Below are 21,061 nucleotides of genomic sequence, written 5' to 3'. Positions count from 1 at the left end.
GATGTATCTTGCTGGTGACCTGTAAAAGCCAGCTCCTCCATGGACACAGCCAAAGGTTAATAAAATTGGTGCTGATTGTATCAATTTTACAGATAAGCCATTCACAACAAGTGTAGTCGGGTGAATAAGAAGTCAATTCAAGCCTTGGAAACCGTGCACAGGCCCAATGAATAGCTGCTTTTAGGTGCTTTTTTCGTTAGGAGGATAAATGGAGAATTGCAGCTCTCTTCCATTGCAGCAGGCAGCGGAGGCAGAGCGGAGGCAAACTGAGGTTCAGACAAGCTTGCCAGTAAATTGCCCTGAATGGGTTCTGGAGGTTGACAGGCCCTATTAAGACAAACGGCTTTCCTCATCGGAGAGATAAAATAAATCAGGTGTTTAGTCAAATTAAAATAGTTTGAGTGGAGAGGGCCCCTGGGAGCTCTCGGAGAAACTCAAGACAGATGTGGTCAGAGACGAGAGGAAGACACCCAGGAAAGAATTCAGCTCCTGTTGGCCCCGGGCCAGACTTCACTGTACTGTTATCTGGATCTCCGGGCTTTTATCCCTCTCTCCCTCTCTGTGACTGTCTGTCTCGGTCTCTGCTGTCGGTTTTCCTATCTGTTTTTTCGCGTGTTCCCCCCAGATCAGCTTGTCACACAGGAGTGCAGTGGGAGGAGAGTGAGTTACTGTCTAGCCTCTCACTGGCAATTATGTTGGCTGTGTAAGTCAATGGTAGGATCACTTAGCATTGATTAGGCGGAGGGAGAGAGCAGGGCAGCGGAGCCGCTCTCTCTATCACACACAGTGCGGACATGTGACTGTAGAGAGAGTATGAGCCCATTGGTCTCTCACTGAAGTATGTATTCACAGTAGCGGAGGTCCGTCTGATGATGACTGACATCCTGAACGCCTATTGTTTCTGATGTTGTGTTGTGACTTGCGCTGCATCTGTTCAGAAGAAATTCCCCCAATAATGTGTTGGTGGAATTGCCGTAAATAAAATGTGTGTAGTTTGGAGGCCGGGGCAAACAGTGACTCTTAACACTCTCTCTATAGTCACCCCTGGAAGTCTGACACAAGCTGCCACCTCAGTTTGACAGCTCCCTGCAGCTCTTTGTCTATGTGCCGGGAACAATTCCTTCCCTTTCTTACTCTGAAAGCTGCGAACACCAGCTACAGCAAAACAGACAACTCCAGGCTGTGTGTGACCTTAACACTTTCTAGTGAATTCACTGCAGTTGGTTGCTGCCTGTGTGGTTCTCTTTGTACTAAATATTGTGTACGATACAATAGCACAATGTGATGATCGGCGTATACAATATGGTCACTTTTCTATATTTAGCAGCATACAATGATCAAGGCCCTCTGCAGACTTTCTTCCCAAAGCTCACATCCTGATCATTTAGTCGCGGTCACTATGGAACCGTTTGAGTAGTCCTTTCTTCTTTCAGGTGTGCATAACACACACTCCTATTTATGTTTATGACTCGGGCTCTCCACCTTGTATTTATCCTTTCCTTTCCTCTCCGTCTCCCTCTCTCTCCCTCCAGGTACTCCTGAGAGCCTGGCAGAAAAGGAGCACCAGCTCTCCACAATGATAACCCAGCTGATCAGCCTGCGAGAGCAGCTCCTGGCTGCCCACGACGAACAGAAGAAGCTCGCCGCCTCCCAGATGGAGAAACAGAGGCAGCAAATGGAGTTAGCCCGTCAGCAGCAGGAGCAGGTAACCCGCTCACTGTTTTCTTTTCCCACCATCACATGATCACTCGCTCCTTCTTTGTCTTGCCCTTTTCCCCTCCCCGTCATATTATGTTCCCAGCCCGTTTCTTTCTTTCCTTATTGTTTAAAACATTTAATCCCCCTTCCCCCTTTAATCTTGTTTACTCTGGTTCCCCCCTTCATCTCAATAACAAACCTTATTAAATAGGTTCGTAACAAATTGTCACTTAGCTCTCTATTTCATATTACATTTCATGCCTGAAATGTGCCAATAAAATCCCACTCCTTGGAAAGAATTTGGAATAATATTAGATTTAAGAGATGCTATATTCTATATTGCCTCGGATATTTCGGTCATGCTCTCACGCCCACATTTGTGCTGCGTGGTAGGAAAAATGTTATTATGACTTGTACTAACAAATGCGAGGGAATGTGTGAATTAAACGTTATATTAAACATGGAAATCCTCTATATCTTATAAATCGACTCCTATTAGAACAAGCCTGGCATTAGATTTGCAGCACAAATCAGGCCAATGAGCCATATTGTACAAATCAGCAAATTAGCACAGGCCATGAAGTGTGTTAATATCTTGGAAGAAATAAGGACACAAACTATCCGCACGGGCGACACTTTTATTATCAGCAGCCACCCTAATGGCTATGAGTCAATTATCAGCGTGGAGTTCACTCAGAGTTTTCACAGCATACTCTCAGACCTTCCTGTGGTAAATGAAGAGACAGACCATATACCTTGGAGTGATGCATTTGGTCATAGTACACTAATAATACATTAACAGCATTGATTTCTTTTTCAATCAATGATGTTCATTTGCAAACTACCCCCTGCTCTGTAGACATTGCAGCGTGAATGAACAGTGATATAAGATGTTTTATTATTTGATCTTATTTTAAGATGGAGGAATATTAATAAAATGGAAGAGGAACCGAGGGAGAGATGGGGGGAGAGAGGGAGAGCGAGAGAGCCCGCTGAGAGCTAGAATGTCATCAAGCCATCAAGATACAACACAGTAATTAACTGTTGACACTTGTGAGGAAGCCAGCACAAATTAATCTTGACACATTTGCAGACGGCCGATATCTTACAGTGAACACTTTGTAATTATATTTAAAAATGAAAATTAAATGACACTTAAATCTAGGTTGTCATGCTCAATGAAGTGAGCATGTAGAAAGAAGGAGTGCTGGGACGAGAAACATTGCGGTGTGGCTGCTCGTCACTCAGGGGCACCGGGGACCTCTGTCACCCGTACTCCTCCTGCACCAGCTATCTCCTTTATAACCACGCTTGTCTGTCCTGTAAATCATTTATTCTCTTTCTTTCGCCACAAATCTTGGCCTCGCTGTTCGGCGCAGTTCATATAGAAAATGTAACGTGTTTATTTTTGTCAGATTTTGCAGCGGTCTAGTTAGGAGGATGCATTTTGCAAAGCCAAAGTTTCCATATACTAGTGTCCAAGTGTTCAGCAGTTTTAGTTCACCACTCTCTAATGTTTGTTTAAGCGGGAATTATTTAATTTCATTTAATTTAATGATTTCATTTCCCAACCAGATTGCAAGACAACAACAGCAGCTTCTGCAGCAGCAGCACAAAATCAACCTCCTCCAGCAGCAGATCCAGGTCAGTGAATGCGTTTCTGTTGGCCTTCTAACACTCAGTAGCTCACACGTCCTACTCTCTCCACACTGATTACTACATTATTTCTGCCTCTCCGGTATAATTAGTCCACCACTGTTGTCACAATAAGCCCAACGTCTGGACGGATCAATAAAATTAGACATTAAAGTCAATCTCATTGTCACCCTCTGCGCCTCATTTTTTTTTTTTTTTTTTTTACATCTTTATATATTTCTTAGCTCTTCATCAATTTTTGTGTCACGCTTATATTCATCACTCTCATCAAATGTTAATTGCCTGTTGGTAAAGAGGGGAGGACTTTAAAATATGGAGGCGAATAATTAGCACATCTTAATGAACAAAAAAAAGGGGAAAAGTAACAACAGCTAATGAGTCCTGTTGATGGAGAGGAGCCTGGAGGTGGAGGACATGAAAGAGGCTGGTAAATGCCTCTGAAATGAGTTAGTCCCAGAAGGGCATGTTTTCACACAGCACAAGAGCTACTGAAACCAACATTGTCATCATGCCGCGCGCCTGAATGCGACTGTGTTTGTTTTCGTGTTGTTCCACATTCTTTCTGCTATAATTTTATTTGTTGTTTCTGAGCTGATTCTGAGCTGCGCGCCTCACGCCTGACATTATCACTGTGTTGTGTGCGGTACTGAGCTGCAGAGCTGCAGTGAGAGACCACCCAGGTAGCATGTAGCTAGATATGGTTTGACTGTAAAGGGTAAAACGGGGTTGGTCACTGGCATTGGTCAAGGCTGTGAGCCTGGCTGCCTCTGTGAAGAGAATGTTATCCTGCTGGATGTGTTTGGTGTCAGGCACGTCCTTCTCCATTCACCTCCTCCTCCTCCTCCTCCTCCTGTTCTTGTTCTTCCAACTGACAACTCTCCCTATCCTCTCCTTTTATTTTATATTCGCTTCAAACACTCCGTTTTAACTAACTGTCACTACAGCAACGAGCTCAAAGCGTCTCTCTGGGTATATGGCTAGTCCACATTTCTATAAGAATCTTCACCCTTTTGCTCTCCTCGAGATCTTTGTGGTATTTATTCCTTAAATTCATAATGTGGAGGCATCCTCACTGCCTAACACAGTTTGTTCTTACGTTACTAAAACAAACTTCTAACAGGAAAATTACCTGATCTATTTCCAGGGCATCAACAGCAATGGGAAACTTTTAAGAAACCAAAAGCCCGGACCTTTCACTTCAATAGAGGGAAGTCTATTGGAAAAATTATTCCATACTGCACTCCAGCAACGATGAGCACACAGCATGACACTCCGTGTAGAAAACACTCTAAAATGAAGTACCTAACACACTGCTAAGGGGCTAATATTACTCATATCATAGAGAGCCCTTTACTTACACTCATTGAGCATAAGGGCACGGCCCTAAAGAATCTCACTTTTAGAGGCCCTTACTTTCATCACAAAGTTATAGGCAAATGGTACCTGAGAATTCCCCTTGATGAATAGTTTTAAGAGCGGACCAGTGATCGAGTGTCTATGGGACACACTTCTAAATATGCATTTCAAACACTTGAACAGAGATACAAGCAAAGTCCTTTCTTGCGGAGCCCACTAAGTCAGCTTTTCCCTTGACAAAATTTGCAATGGATCTTCCCTGATAAACTCATCAACAATTAAATAAAAGAATCCCATGTTTCAGACCATCTGTTCCGCTGCCCGTCAGCCTCTCCTGGCTGCACTGGGCGTACACAACCACCAACTGGAATCTCTCAATATTAAATAAGTTCCGTGGTGTGAAACATTGTTTATCTGACAGCAAGTTATTTAAAGCAGAAGATGTTCTTCTCTCTAACCCAGTTCCTCCTCGTATCCAGTGTGCTGATGGCCACTCGTCTTGAGTGGAGTATCCGTAAGAGTAGAAAAAGACAGTCATGGGCAAGTTACAGAAGATTTTTTTTTTTCCTTTTGCCTCTCTGTTTTCATTACTGCCCCTTAAAAATGCCCTGGCCATTTTAATATATAACAGCTTTGACTTAATTAGTTTGGTAAACAAGCTTCCAGCCTGTATGTCACAGACTTTTAGCAAAGCGATAAGCAGTGTTGAGGGATTGAGTTACTCTGCTGTTGGCACGGAGAGCACTAAACTTTATTGGAGACCCCACTGCCATCAAAGTCCTTCTGTTTTGGCTTCAGGGAGTAAACCAAAAGAAAGCCTCTTGCTAGGGTCTCGTATTGATGATGTGACTGACAACATGGTGGACAGGCGAACCAATAAAACCACGGGGACTGCAACTGAAGACTGTTGTTGACACGTTATATATGTCCTTTCAAGGGGTTTTTGCATGCGGGTAGAAGGGAATCTATCACAAGTGTGTGGTTGCAGAGGTTTAGTTAGTGAGGTTCGGCACAAGGCAGGATGCAGTTCAATCAAGTTTCCTGTTTGAATAGCCATCTCTCTTTTTATCCTTTCTCATCATTCTTACAAGAGAGGGAGAGAGATTTAGGCTTTGTCCCTAAGGATTACAATGTCACTTGTTTTAAGATAGCGGATGTTTTGATTGAAGTGTTAGGGGCTTATCAAATGTTAAAGCTCAAGGCTTTGTGTGTTTTTCCCTCAGCCTCTTTGTATTCCTTCAGTCCATCCTCGTCGCTGAAATCATCTTGGCACTAATTCAATACCAGGATTAGATTAGCTCTCAAGTTGATTTAGTTGAAAATTTGAAACACCATTCGGGATTTTACAAGACACGTGTGACACTTAAACATATGTATTAGCAGAGAATTGGTTTGTCCCATGTGTCCGAGTGTGTGTATAGGCGCTGGGAGGTTACGATAATGAGTGCACAGTTCCGTTTTACTCATTTGAATCGGCTCAGCATCATTCAGGCATTACGTGTTGTCATGTCTTTCTGTTTCATAATCACATGCAGTTTCCCCTGCTTCTAAAGGAGCAGTTGCATACATGTGCAACTAAACAGCATCACGCTGATCATAAGACTGTTGTCTTTTTCTGCTGTTACTTTCTTTCAAATATATTCTCTAAAACAGTACACAAGAGAGAGTTAAAGTCAAGTAAGAAGAGAGGCAGAGGAAGTGATGCCCCCATCATGACTAGTGTCTACTGTACCAGCCTGTGGGGCAGTGCTATGATCTGGGGTTGCTGCCGTTGCTCAGGTCTAGGTTCAGCCCAACATTATGGCCAGGTTATGCCATCAGTTTTTTCCAAGATGTTCTTTATTCCAAGATGACAATGCCAGGACTCATCAGTCTCAATGGTGAAAGATCCCCAAAAGGCCAAAGAACTACAATTATTCTCCATTACTGCTTTGCAGAAAAGACAGTTTTATGGACTTAGAAAAGTTTGTAAAGCTCCTGTGGTAATAATCTCAGTCCATGTATTCCTCAAGGATGGGTGCGCTGAGATTCAAACCGTGGTGTGACTCTCACGCGCAGGCACACAAGTACACATATACATGCACAGAGGTGATTGTGTACAGTACACAGGCACACAGGGACCCATGCACTGATACACACATCAAGAGAATAAATACTGGCTGAAAGGTCAGGGTGAACTTTATCTTCAGAAACAGGCTGGAGAAAGCCGAGCTCCACAGATGAAACGGATGGATACTTTCAATGCAGAACGTTTAATTTACATTTTTTTTTTCATCCATTAAAAACATCATAATATCTTGACATTGTCGTTTGTCATTGACGGTGGCATTGATGTGCCAACCCTGAGTACACTGTGAGATCCACAATCCGAGAGATAATCATTTCCATGGAGGACATTTTCAGCAATACTTTTCGTCCACACCTGTGTTTAAGAACTTCTGGTTCTATTTATCTCTCTTTGACCTGTTGCACTTTTTCTACACGTGGTCTGGCTTTAAACTCTAATCTCATTATATGTACACACACATTATCTATACCTGTACATCCTACCTTTAACCTTGTGTTCACAAGGATACACAAACATAATGTGAGCGTGTGGGTGCGTATCTCTTTCATTTGAAACAGAAAACCAGAGATTAAAAGAGAAAATGCCAGTATATTGTTGTCCACCTCACACTTCAAAGTCCTGGAGGCTTTCTCACATGTGTCTTTAATGGTTGCAAAAACAGTGGGGGACATGCAGACGTTCAATGCTAAAGGTCTCAAGATTAAAGATGGAAATCAATTACACAAGCATTTAGCAGCTAAGAATTTATAAGCAGGGAATGTTTAAGGCACGCATTTCATATTTTGAGATAAATAGGTGCGTCTTTTCTTTCATGAAACACTTGTTTTAACATCGACATAATTATCCGACATGCTTCTGTTTACTTTCAGTCGAAGAAACAAGAGCTCTGGTGCGGTGTGGTTAAGTCACTTGGACATGGATTTCTTGTTTACCTCAGCTAGAAAGAAACAAAGAAAAGAGCGACTGAAAATGAGTATCCAGTGGTTGGAAAGTCTATACAGTTAAACACTTTGCTCTAAACTCTGTTTATTTAATTGCAGTGGTTACTTTAGCAATTACTTTATTGCTCCAGATAAACAATAGCTACATCTATAGAGCCGCATGCTGTTTCGAGGCAGATATGTAAAGATTCCAGCTCTCTGGAAAAATGAGTGTCGGCTTGGCAAATCTGAATTTATTTTTTACATGCGCTGCTGCTGACGTGTTGTGACAGATGTCAGCGAGCTAGCTTGACCAGCAGCTATCGCCGAGTCATTCTGCAGATTTTCAATAAAATCCGGCTCCTGCTGTAGCTGCACTGCTCAGAGAATTTTACATTCTTGTTTTGATGCCATTCAGATGTAGCTTGGGCTGACTGAGGTCAGGGTCATGGTCCTCCAGCAACACAAATCATCAAGGCCCTGTAAGGTCTTTGGCACTGTTAGACAGTTTCCCACAAATAATTGGCCTCTCTTCAGTGTTCCCATCCTCACAAGCCTTGTGGAGCTTTTTTAGTACAGATGAAGCATAAAACCTTTGTTAAGTGCTGCTCAAATTGTTATCTAACTAGGTCTGCCAGCATGAACAAAAACAAATTCTATCAAATTAGGGTTTGGTCCATATCATAAATTCCCCTTTAGTGCTACTGCTTGGTAATGTCTTTTATTCTAAAAAAATAAAAAAATAAAAAATATGCATGTTATACAATGCAGTAATTTAATGCTTTCATTCTCTTGGGTTACCAATTTAGAGAAGTAAAAAGTACAACATTATGGTAAATATTTAAAATCAATCAGATGAGTTTAAATAAACACAGAGCCGTATGGTAATTGCAGAAAAGATAATAGCTCTAATTTGTGTATTCCCAGATGCTTTTGTTGTCTCCCCAGCACAAATGATTTTCTCAGTGTGAGACTCTTATTAATGCACTGGCGGGAAAAAAAAAAAAGAAAAAAAAAAAGGAAGCACAAAAATAGACATTGTTAAAGAGAATGTGTAAGTCCCCCAATTAGCACAGCCAGACTGGAACTGTTAGCATGATAATAAGAGAATAATAGAGCCGGGAAAATGATAATGTGTGTGTGTTTAAGTGTGGAAGCGTGCGCTGATGTGTGTGTGTGTGTGTGTGTGTGTGTGTGTGTGTGGCTGTGTAGAATCTGTGCTGCCAGTTCTTTCCCTCGTGCTGAAGAGCTCGGTGTTAGCCTGCTAGTAGGATTATGTGGGGGCATTAACAGCCTAGTCAGACAGCCTTGGCTCTCACCCAGGGAGGCTCAGTCCAGCATGTTCATCCTCCATTTAAGGAGACTGTTAGCTGATGAAGATGTGCACACGCAAGACTGAAGATAAAAGAAAGCGGTGACCCGACTCATTAGCCCCTGTGATTTAATATATTGACACTTGGATACAAATAATTCCATTTAGTGGACTCTATCGCCGGGGTGGGAGGGATCAATTTAATTAGTTATGAAATGTGACTCCTTGTCAGGAAGCAGAAGAAATGCTGACGTTAAACAAAGTCATGTGCAGTTTAAACAATAAAGCCATCACGGCCCTGTTAAAACTTAATGATGCACAAGAAGGTGTAATAGGCACAACCTCAGCGATAGCAGTGATGGTTTGCGAGTGAAGCTAAGTGGATGAGATGTAATGCCATTTGTAAATAATTCTGGCTTCAGGAATACAAACAGTAGGTAGAACACATAAAAACTTGAATGGTCCACGGGTGTTTGTGGGTTTTTCTCATGCGACAGAAATGTAACATTTTTTTAATTAACACGAATGTGATGCGAATGTCAGCAAAGGCCGACGTCGCCTCGCATCCCCCGTAGGTGTAGGTGCTCGTAGCCTCCGTCCTTATTTGAAAGAGAAAACCGGAAGAGCTCGCTCACTCTGTGTCTTTGCCCATGAGCTTCGTGTGTAGACAAACATACATCAATTATTGCTGTAAATTACACAATAAAACCCGGGATTTGTGTAATTGGCCTTTGTAGTCAGACACCTCAGCAGTTTAAGCAGCGATAATTAACAGGCTCCATCTGAGAGGTGCCACACAAACGGCTGTAATATGTGAAATCACACCTGAGGGTCTACTCAAAATTAGTCACCTGAGGGGTTTCTAAAGCAGCCCTGGGACAGATTAATTCATGACACAAACTTCCTGGAGCGACGGGAATAATCGACACAAGACTGGGATACGGCACGGAGGAATGCGAATTTGCCTTTTAAATGAATCACGGTGCTAAATTATCCCGAAAGCTGAACGTCTATCCTCTGCAGACAGCACACGTATGATGAATAGAGTATTTTTACTTTCGGTCTGAACTGAATCACAATAAAACACCTGTTTGGAGGTCCACAGACCCTCCCTAGATGAAGGAAAAGCAGCTACACTTAACACCCATTGTACCCCGGCCCTCGGAAGAAAAAATATCAGTTGAGGGAGAACACATCCTCCAGTGAGATGCCGACTTAAGTTTCCTCTCCCCCGCTGCATGGGCTGTGTTTTCTCTGCTAACGTTGTGCAAACTGTTTTGTCTTTGCGTTGGCTCTGCGCGGCCGTCGTCCTCAGTAGTGGGCACACTCACAGGGAGAAGGAGCTGCATTAATAGACTCTACTGTGTACAGGCAGCCGGCAGCGAGAAAGGGGCGTGTGTTTTCTTAGGGCTGGGGTGGCAAAGCAAAGCTTTCAGCCCATGGCTAATGCAAAAAAAGGAACTTTTTGTTTTGGGGGGAGCTGAGGAGAGTCCGAGCATTGCCCAACGCAACACAATGAATGAGCTATTTTGTCCTCCACAGATTTTAAATTATAGATTTTTGTTTTCCACAGAATTCCCCAAATAACATTTCCCCCCCGCTTGAACACTTCCTTCTATTGCAGTCCTACTTTTTAAATATAATTTTTAATATAATTCAGCCAGTAATTGGGTTAATTGTTATTGAATTACCTGGCGCTTTATCATTTTTTATATTTATTTATTTTTGTAAACCATCATCGGCATTTGTGCTTGTTACAAGTCTTATTGCACTTGTAGTGAATGTCCCCGACAGGCCGACTCTCTGCTGAAACACAGAACCGCCTCTGTTGTGTTCTGTTACCCCAGCAGCTGGGAGGTAATAGTAAAGACAGAGAATCAGTCTGTGAACGGAGAACAGGGCGGGCAGGGGGACAATTCCATCACACAGATTAGGGGTGGTCTGCTGTTTGACAGTCAGACAAAATACTTCATAAAAATTTAAAACCGCAAAAGGAGTTTTCTTTCAAATTCCCAGAGGGCTTTGCATGTTTCATTTTAAAATACTACACTGACAGTGCCTAAGAGGAGATATTATTTTGCAATAATAAAGTGCAAAACAGTTAAAGAGTGGACCACGTGTTAATGTCTCTCTGCTGTGGGTGTTGAAGATGAGATATTTCAAACCTTAGTGCCACATTATTCCATAAGCCTCACATACTTAAATCCTGTATTTCCCTCTCCCACTGCCCTGTTCACATCGCATGGATGTAACTGGCTGTCTGAGTGGCCCGTGTCCAATGTTCTTTTAAACCTCACTTGCCCCACTGCAGGGAGGGTCCGAGGCGAATTCACTTATTCCCATTTCCATACAGCAAGCGTGTATTTACAGGATAATGATGCCAGCCCAAAACCTACTTATGTTCTTTTTTTTTTGTCTTTCCTTTTTTTTTTCTTGTCATTACACATGCTGTTTGAGGGAGACCCCACATATTTGTGTAGTTTATCAAGAACCCTCATTGCATGGACAGACAATACAATAAAATAAAAAGGAAAAAGGATTTTCTGGAATATAATATTTTTCTGTTTTACAGTTTTCAATTTGAAAATAGTTTTAATTTTTTTAAAGATGTAAAGAACCATTTGTGTGCACAATGCACGCACACTGTGTCAGTGTGCCACGCATTTTATATCATGGAGTTGGGAGGAGGCATGAGGTGGAGGAGGGCTAGACTAGAGGGATTTGGGGTGGGGAGTGTTAGGCGGGTCAGAGGGTTGGAATACCCTGCGTTCAAGCTCCCGTCGACTTAATGTAGACATATTGGAATGGCTGTGGTCCAAGAAGCCTTGTTGTACTGTGTAAGGAATTAGTGAAACCAAAAGTCACCATTGGTCACTCCCTCTGGATTGCCTGAATTCACCCAAATGTCTGGATTTGCTGCATTTCACCCCGAATAGCACTCGGAGTAACACACACATATGTGAGTGATGCGTGCCGTCACACTGAAAACCAAGCAAACAGAGTCTAATGCTGCACCCCAGCTAAAATATTAGGTTGTACGCTGTCTGTCTTTGATAGCAGCAGGTCAGGGTGCTGTACAAGGATTTCAGATCTATGAAGGAAGCGAGGAGAAAAGGTCTTTGCTAGGACAAGGGCCTTTTGTTGGTGACCTGAAGCTCTCCAGTGTATTGACCCTGCCCATTCTAATTTCCAGAACAGACGAGCAGGAATAATGTGCTTCATTCGAGTGGGTGGTAATATGAAGACCTTCATTCAAAGGCAAAAGTCTGGAGCTTCAAAGTCTGGTTCAAATCTATTGATCTATTTGTCTGATTACCATTAGTTACAGACAAATCCCAAACACCATCGCATCTCTGTTCGATCAATGTGTGTGTGTGTGTCTGCAATGTGATGTAACTGTTCGGTGTACAGCAGTCAGTGACCAGTAGGAAAAGAGAACATGTGCTCAAAGGACCTTTGATTGTTTCATAGGGGGGAAAATCCTGGAGCAGAAGTGCTTCCAGTGAGTGATTTTCCTCCTGGTTAGGCTGCAGTACAGTGTACACCCAGCGGGCTATGTACACAGTGGCGGGTGTTAAACATATCCTGCTGTCTAGTGTCAGTTTTACTGTGAGTGCTGCTGTTGGGATGTAGCCAGACTTGCCAGATAGCTCAAGATCACTTTTCCTTTAAATGAATCACAAAAGGTGATTTTTACTCGCAGGCGTTTGGTGTGCAGCTCAGTGGGGAGCAGTGGAAACAAAGTGTGAACCATCAGTTCGTACAGCAACAGCTGGAGTCTATCCTCCTTGGGTGAAATTACAGAACCCCTCCTACAGAAAATGTGAAAGAGAAGATTAGTGAGCGCTACGGATCTGACAGCTACTAAAGTGTGGAAGTAATTTTATTAAAATTAGATGTCGGTGAAATGTGAATCCTCCTCTAAATGATTACTGGTGATTGTGATCTTTTCCTAATGGGAAAGGCGTCAATTATAATCTAAATGATTTTTCCCAAATTCTGAGTCATCGCCAAGAACTCCTCCGAATTTTTTTTTTTTTTTTTTTTTTTTTTTTTTGTGGCCGTATTGTTGTCTGTATTTTCATAAAATACTTGAAGTGGTTTTACTTTTAACAAGTCTCCTCATGGCAAATGAATGCAGATTATATCCAAGATAAGGATCTGTTTGAGAGGTGTGTTAAAAGGTGTCAAGTAGCAATTAATCAGAAGATCCAGGATCTCACAGGTCCTTTCAAGCTAATAACCATGAACCGTGGTGACAAGAAGATAGTCTTTTTTGCCATTTTTGTGTTTTAATCTTGTTAATATGGGCATGTGGCAGTTTAAAAAAAAAAAAAAAAAAATTTAAAAAAAAAAAAACTCACAGCTTCCTTCACATAGTGCATTTTGGTCTATAGTGAGTTGAAAACATGAGTGTTTATCAGTGCATGGGAGTGTAAAAGGGTTCAGAGGAAAAGCCAGCAGGAGGTTCTGAGGCCTCCTGGGTGCTTTGTAGAGGCTCTAACAGACAGTGAGGAGCATGGGTGTTGACAGGGTCCCAAGTGAGTGCTGTTATGCGCTGTACATCTCCATTTGCTTTGGAGCTGCTTGCATGAGTGCAGTAGGTGGATGCTTACTGGTCTATACAAAGAACACCACTCACTTTTATTGGCACATATACATTATAAAGTAACCTGAACCTAGCTCTAAAGAATTTTTTTCTTTTTTTTTTGAGAATTAAAAGCACATCTTTCATTTTATTAGAAGTAATTATGTGATAGATAATTAAAAAAATGAATCAGGGATATGGAGAAAGCATATCTCGCACGTATTAATGCAGTATAAAATTAATTATGTGTGTATGTTGTACGTGTAAGTGCCGGGAGATTTAAAGAGGGTGCTTTCAAGTCTTCTCAGTCTTTAACACCTTGTGTATTTACAGATCAGACATGTGAGCCGTCTGGTTCGCCCTCTGCAGTCTGACCGCAGGATGGTTGGCTGCTATACACCACCGCACAGTCTGTCGAGCCAAACTAACTCACGTTAACGTTTATTTTCTCAAATACAATGCGTTCAAGGTGCAAATGAGAAAATAATAGGACAAATGTGTGACAAGGCGACATTTTGCAAAAATAACAGAATCGTTTCCGTCATCTGTCCTCGCTTATACGGGGGCTCTTTCATAATGTGGTCTGTGTATTGTGCCCCGCTCGCAGCAGAACTGCAAGTTGGTCCTATTTATCAAACACCAGCATCTCCTTGAGAGGGAAACAGATTGCATGCTGGCCTGCTACAGACTTCATCAGGTCATCTGAATTGATGATACATGTTGCAAGGCGGTCGAGTTCCCCCGGAAACCTCTGTTGGAGCGCGTGCTGGCAGAGACGGGGGCCTCAGCCAAGTCTGTCTGACTGATCACTACAGATGCTCCTCTTCAAGTATTCTGAGTCAGATCCTTAGTGCTGGGTCTTAAGGGACAAACAATAGCACCTGTTCCTCATAAGATAGCCCATTCATGTATCTTTAATGAAGCCTGGGGGCAGATGGTGTGAAATGACATTATCCAGTACTTAGCAGTGCTAAGACAAAGGAAGAGCAGTGCCAGCACAACAATGCTGTGTATTTATGAGGAGAAGGGAGGACGCTGCCCGAGTGCCCCACTCACATCTGCTCCACTTCATTCTCAGACTCCTCAATATCATCTTGGCAATAGAAATATCCTGGGCACTCAGCCCATACATAGATGAACTTGAGGGTAACTCTTAAAGGGGGGTGGGGGTGGGGGGGTGGGTTTGTAGTAAGAGAGTGAGAGACGGAGCCACGCATCCGCACACACTTTCTTTCTGTCTCTATACATTTTAAAAACACTTTTTTTTCCTTCTACTTTATTTTAATAGTCAATTTCAAAAATAAGGAAAAGGGGACTTGTGAAAATGCACCTTGAAGCTCCTCAAAATGTGATGTGCCTTTCTCTGGCATTAGCTGTTGTAAATTAAACTTTAATGCGTGGAGCTCATAACTGCAAATCGCATCGATTCAAACTCAATGCATTTATTTCCCCTTCAGTGCACATTTCTTCCTCTGTCTTGCCATGATGAATGTTGTATATTCTACCCCATATTTTAAGACAATAATGGTGGCTGATATCTATTATATTATATTTAATTTACATTTAGAGCTCATCATTTAGTGGAGATAAATACATCCTCGTATCGAACGCCTGGTGCTGATGTTTCATGCTGTTTACTCTAGTGCATGCATCATTTAATTCAGTTACACTGACTATTCTTTTGTTCTTTCTTAAACAATTAAACAGAATAAAACCGTGTGAATACTGTTTAATACTGAAATATCTTTTTTAACATTGTTTTTGTGAGGCGCCATTATTATTGTTTCCTCACAAGAAGAAGCAGTTCTCCTGTTTTTGCTGACACAATTTGAAAGTGGATGATATACTTTTAATTATATTAATGAGCGTCAATGGGCCACATATAAAAATTGCTTAGGAGAGTGTGTAACTCTGAATTTCAGAGCAAGAGAAAAGAGGAAAAGCAGACTGAGATGAGAATAAGTTTCTGACAAAACTGACTTTGAAATCAAAAATATGCGTTTTATCCTTGGAACAATCATTTATTGAGAAGCGAAATGAATTTAATTTATAGCTGATGTATGTTAGCTAATTCATAAAAAAGGGCAGCATGCAACACATCTGTAACACACTTAAAGGGACTCGGACTTGAGGGAGCTCTTTCTCTGCCTTGTGACTACCGCACATTCAGCAACAGACTCCATCTGTTTTAACAGTCCAAATAGACAGACAGAGAAAAGCTGTGTTCCCCTGTGTCCCCCCGCCTGTCACTGGCCCTACCTCATGTTGTGACATTAATTATTGTGTTTTTCCATATGTTCCATACATGCAAGGCCAAGCTCCATCTTTCATCCGTTCAGCCTGGAAACTTGGAGCACAGGTCCCTATAAAGCAATGTTTTATTTAAGGACATTTGTCGCAGTCTCCTTGGCCATTTATTTTTTCTTCTGGACCAGCATATTTACAGAATTACTTTTTGAAGAATTACATACTTTTCTATTCTTCTATAATGCACTTTCCACACTTGCACTTCTGTAAAAGCTCAGTAGACATAAAATGGTTCTATTTATTTAGTTTTCAGTCTAGCTTTGCACCTCTGGACAGATCAATAAAGTTGTTTTAAGTAGGTTTAGCACGATGGCTACGAGTGAAAGTGGGTGCAACTACTCCTGTAAAGAGTCTACAGGGGGAGCGGCGCAGGCTGAAAAGTGGAGATCATAGCAGACCTCAGCCAGAACATGGGACAGGTTGATTTCATGCCCCAATGCAGCGGCAGTAATTGCACCCAGGCCCGTTTTATTGCGAGTTGATTTTTAGGAGGGATGAATGGAGAAACATTCAGTAAAGTGTTTATTTTGGGGGATGACCTTTATTAACCCATTTTCCAGGCAGGTTCCCCTGAGGTGATCTGGCTCAGTGCTAGATTAACCCTCACAGGCCCGTGGTAGCTGGGCTGCTCCCTATCATAGAGTTTCAGGAAGCCGAGAATGACAGTAAAATTGGACTTGCAACATGTGTGCAAACCCCCCATATGCCACTTTTGAGACATGAACTGCTCACCCACCCTTGACACACAGATGCAGGGAGTTTGTGTTGGTATTCCCAGCAGGCAAGTCAGCAACAGGATGGATGGTGAAAGTTAATATGTGAGTGGAACACAGAAACACTTTTTTTCTCAGCTGAAAATAAACGACTATATTTACCTCCAGCTTTTATTATCAAAATAAATGTTCATCATAGATTAAGTCAGATGTCGAGTGTGTGTGTGTGTGTGTTCATGCATCTACATGCTGATCAGCTCTGTCTCTGCACCTGTGTAATACATTCAGCAATCCTCTGGCTGACACGTTTTATCTCCTGCAACTGCCCAGATGATGGTGAAGGCTTCTTTCAGCACATACAGTACCTCTCCACAGAAGCAATACAAACCCACTGTGCTTCCCTGCTTTCTGTCCTGCATGTCACTTCTTCTAACTGATGCTGGAACAATGTGCGTATGTGGAGCCTTTGATGTACTGGGGGTGAAATTGTGGTTTGGATTAAGAACAGCCTGCGTAGCTCGGCCAGGTATTGTGTGAGCGCACGAGGGCCGTCATTGCCGCAGAGCCCCCTGTCAGCACACGTTAGGAAGAGCTGTGATCTGGCCTCCCCCTGAGCAGGCTCTGTGTTTCTGTGTACCATGCCTATGCTTAGGCCTCTCTCTGATCTCTGCTCCCTATCTGTTCAGCAGGTCCAGGGTCACATGCCTCCGCTTATGATCCCCATTTTTCCACACGACCAACGCACTCTAGCAGCAGCAGCTGCCGCCCAGCAAGGCTTTCTCTTCCCTCCGGGAATGTCTTACAAGCCAGGTATGCTTGCAAACAAAGTGTTTCTGTCCGTCCCATCTCCCAGCTTGCTATTTCTTTCTTCCTCGCACGTTTATAGGTAGTTGCAGTATTTTGCCTTAAAATGATTTTGACTCGCCTAACAAAAATATAGCAGCAAATAAATGTTTTTGAGGCCCTTGGCATGCTCTGCTCTGTCTGGACCTGGATTTAAGACCAAGGCCTGGGAATGTTCTGGTCCATGTGAAACAATAGATATGGGTTGAGAGGTGGAGGAATGTAAACATGTTGTCAACCTGAAACTGAATGAATATTTCAAGGGTACGGTGGCCGAATCGTTTATCAGGTATATCTGTTACAGATCCAATAACAATGGAAATGAAGCCTGCATGGAAAGGCATGCATCAACATCAACTCCACTATTACACTTTCACAAAAGAATTCCTTTTGATTGTGAAATTGCATAATTAAAAATCAATTATAAGGTGCATCTCTCTTGGTTGATGTAAGGACAAGATTCCCTGCACATATTCGTTTCATTGCCTGTTGCAGCATGTCTCTCCCTTTCTCTTTCGGATCAAGTCGAAGAAAAAAGAAGCTCATCCACCTTCAAAATAAAAAAAAGACTTTAAAAGAAAAAGATTGTTGCAACATGTTGACTAATACCCTGCCAAAGCAGTAAAACAAAAAGATCCAAGGCCTGTAATGTTATCTGCTGTTCAGCCCATAATCCCTACTTTGGTCTCTGCCATTTTTACATGTGTCTAGTAGTTATTTAATCAAATGAAACTAAATGTGTCAACAACAAAAAAAAAAGAAATAAATCCTAATTTCACCTTAACTTGTGCAAACACAATGTGAGAGTGTTGATAAAGATCTCGCTGTCAAGATTTATGAGTCAGCTATGTAAAAAGAACTTGTGACTGGTGTAAAACAATACCAGAGCAAGGAAGCGGACTGGAAACAGAAAAAAAAGTCACACTGGGAAGATGGAAGGTTTGCAACAGAACATTAAAAGGTGGTAGTGCAGTTAATGAATTAACTATAAAACCACAGGATGAAAAAGAAAGTCAGCTATTTTGGAACTATGGAGCCATGACAGCTTAAACAAAGTGCCTGAGGGGGAGTCTTTTACCAGTGTGCTTTTTGCAATAGGTTTGACACGGAAAATGTTTTAGTTCAATAACAAGAGCTATTATGGAATCATGGTCAGGGGTCACAATGTGTATGGGTCTTGCATAATTCATGAGTTCACGACGAAATAGCAAAGGGGGGCTGAAAAATGACTCTTGAAGTCAGGAGAGCTACTTTCAAAGCCGTTATTATTTCTCCCCATCCGACACAATATAGACGATATACGCAGAGACTACAATGTTATCATCACCACCTGCAGCGCATACAGGATGCTGCCTTGTCCTTTCTCCGTGAAGTGAGTAGCCAAGCATTCACTTCCAAGACTGAGGCACACTAATCTGATGTTATCATTATGAGACAACTCCCAGGGACCACTGCTTATGACCCCCCAACCCTGTGGTGCTCACATGGCAACAGAGTCGTTCTGGCACCGTGGTGGTAAGTCATCACCCCATCCACTGGCTGTGCTCAATGGCCTGCTGTTGCATGGTAGACAAGCACAGTCATAGAAACACCAAGTCATCTTTTAAACAAATAGATAAAAGTTGGACTTCTCAGTCTTTTTGCACTGTTTACACAGGCAGTCCAAAGTGCCACTAATGGCCCTACAGAATGACCCCATAGTCCTTAGGTTCCTCTGCCTGTCTTCCTCATTGACATCCTGCAGATATGTGACAGTTAGCTGGTGCTATCTTACTTTATTAGTTGTCACATTTAAACTGCGGCTCTGCGGTTTGTTACTTAAGTCGTTCTAGCCGGATAAAATATGCTGGAAAGTCAGGTCTACTTGATGAGATTTTGTTCATTTGGATTTGTTTTCGTGCGAGTCCATTTTACTGTGTCAAACTCCAATAACTAAATAAACAAAATAATGGTTTAAAATAGCTTTTATAACGCAGGCTCCGGTCATGGAACCAAAGAACTAAAATTATTTCACCAGTGAGTGACGTGAACCTGGCACAGCGCCCATTCTGCAGGAGCCCGGTGCCCCGACGCAAACTGTGCGCACCCAAGACCCAGCCCCCCCCCCACCAGCAGTTTCAGTGTAGCACATGACCCTCCCCAGGTTTCACATGACATCTAAAGACACCCAGCCATTTATTATCCCCTAATGCTACGTCACCGACTGCACAGAGCAAAGGAGACAGGGAGAAAGCGATACCAAAAAGGAGGAGGTGTAGAAATAACCACAGTGCACCGGCGTACATCCAACCTAGCACTATTTGAAACCACTTCTGCTGTGTGATTTTATTTGCTACTAAATGGGGATTGAATTTCCATGGCCTGTATCACATTGTGCTGCGCTGTACAAGATTGCGAAGTGAGGCGAGCAGACGAGGGCAAAGTGAAAGAGAAGGTATATACATTTAGCTTGTCTGTGGCTTAATGGCTCCATATGTTTGTGAGGAGAAGTGACAGGCAGAAGTGGGGTCTGACCGGAGGCCAACTACCGCTCCCCACTCCCACTGTGCACCCCACCGCCCCTCCTTTAGACACATGCCTCAAACCGACCTCCCTTCTTATGAATGTGTACTGCCCTGTCTCGCTGGGGATGTCTCAACACACTAGGTTGAGTGTGTGAAAGCCTCAGCACCCCCATGGATATCACTCATACTGCAGCCGTTTTTATATCCCCCGCCTGACAAACGTGCTGACGGCAGGCCAGCGGTAGTGAATAGTAATGTATAGTGCAGCTATTTGGAGACCAATTCTGCCTTGCTTAATCACAGGGATATGTGAGTTAAGAATGTGTGTTTTTTTTTGTTTTGTTTTTTTTTACCCTTGTTATTGTGACTGCACACTTGTTCCAACCAGTTTGCATACAAGTGCTCTCGCTGTGCTGCCAAAGCTATCACTCAGAAATAAACAATGTTGTCTTGAACAATAGCCAGACATGTCTACAGCTGTATGAACTGCCTGAGAGAACATGCTGGTCCTTTTACATAACCGCTAACTGAATACCATGGCAGATATTGAACGTCTAATCAGAACACAAACGCACACACGCGAATAAATGTTATATGAACATCTAACCTGTTTAAGTAGCTGCTGTTGTGGTGTAAGGAAGGAATTTCGCAGAACGTTCCTCACTAATCCTCCTCTAGTCAAACCACCTTAGCCTTTTGTTAATGCAGATGTTTGGGCTTGAAGCCGAGGACTCGTTGCAGTGTGCCACACCGCGGTGGCAAAAGTAGCGGAGGGCTCAGAATCCGTGTTGGCACTTGCCGGGTCGCTGTGGGCCGGCTCATTGTCTGAACCTGTATGCATTGTTGTATCTCTCCTTCTCTGACAGGTGATAACTACCCAGTGCAGTTCATTCCATCCACAATGGCAGCTGCAGCAGCGTCAGGACTCAGCCCCCTCCAGCTTCAGGTATGTACAGTACTATGACAAAGAATGCAAGGGACGCTCGCCAAGCTCAGGGCAAAAAGGATGGCTAAGCAGCTGTACGCTAAGTAATGAGCTGCACACTAAATAATCCTGGAGGCCCCCAGCTCACACACACTTATCACCTTACATATG

At 42.7% G+C, this 21,061-nt stretch overlaps 1 protein-coding gene across 4 annotated transcripts in view; it reads left to right on the top strand.

The window, feature by feature from the left end:
* Positions 1 to 21,061, top strand: part of sox6 (SRY-box transcription factor 6) — a 127,477-nt gene that overhangs the window by 72,050 nt on the left and 34,366 nt on the right. For 3 of the 4 annotated variants that reach the window (XM_047580821.1, XM_047580818.1, XM_047580819.1), the window contains 4 exons: positions 1,533 to 1,705; positions 3,274 to 3,342; positions 17,305 to 17,428; positions 20,832 to 20,911. In XM_047580821.1, the coding sequence (XP_047436777.1) occupies positions 1,533 to 1,705; positions 3,274 to 3,342; positions 17,305 to 17,428; positions 20,832 to 20,911 (446 nt within the window). The remainder of the gene's footprint in view (positions 1 to 1,532; positions 1,706 to 3,273; positions 3,343 to 17,304; positions 17,429 to 20,831; positions 20,912 to 21,061) is intronic. The other variant, XM_047580820.1, reaches the window with a different exon arrangement.

This window comes from Mugil cephalus, chromosome 3 (genome assembly GCF_022458985.1).
Source record: "Mugil cephalus isolate CIBA_MC_2020 chromosome 3, CIBA_Mcephalus_1.1, whole genome shotgun sequence".
NCBI lineage: Eukaryota > Metazoa > Chordata > Actinopteri > Mugiliformes > Mugilidae > Mugil > Mugil cephalus.
Note: the sequence above shows the minus strand (reverse complement) of the source record. Positions and strands in the feature narration are given on the sequence as shown.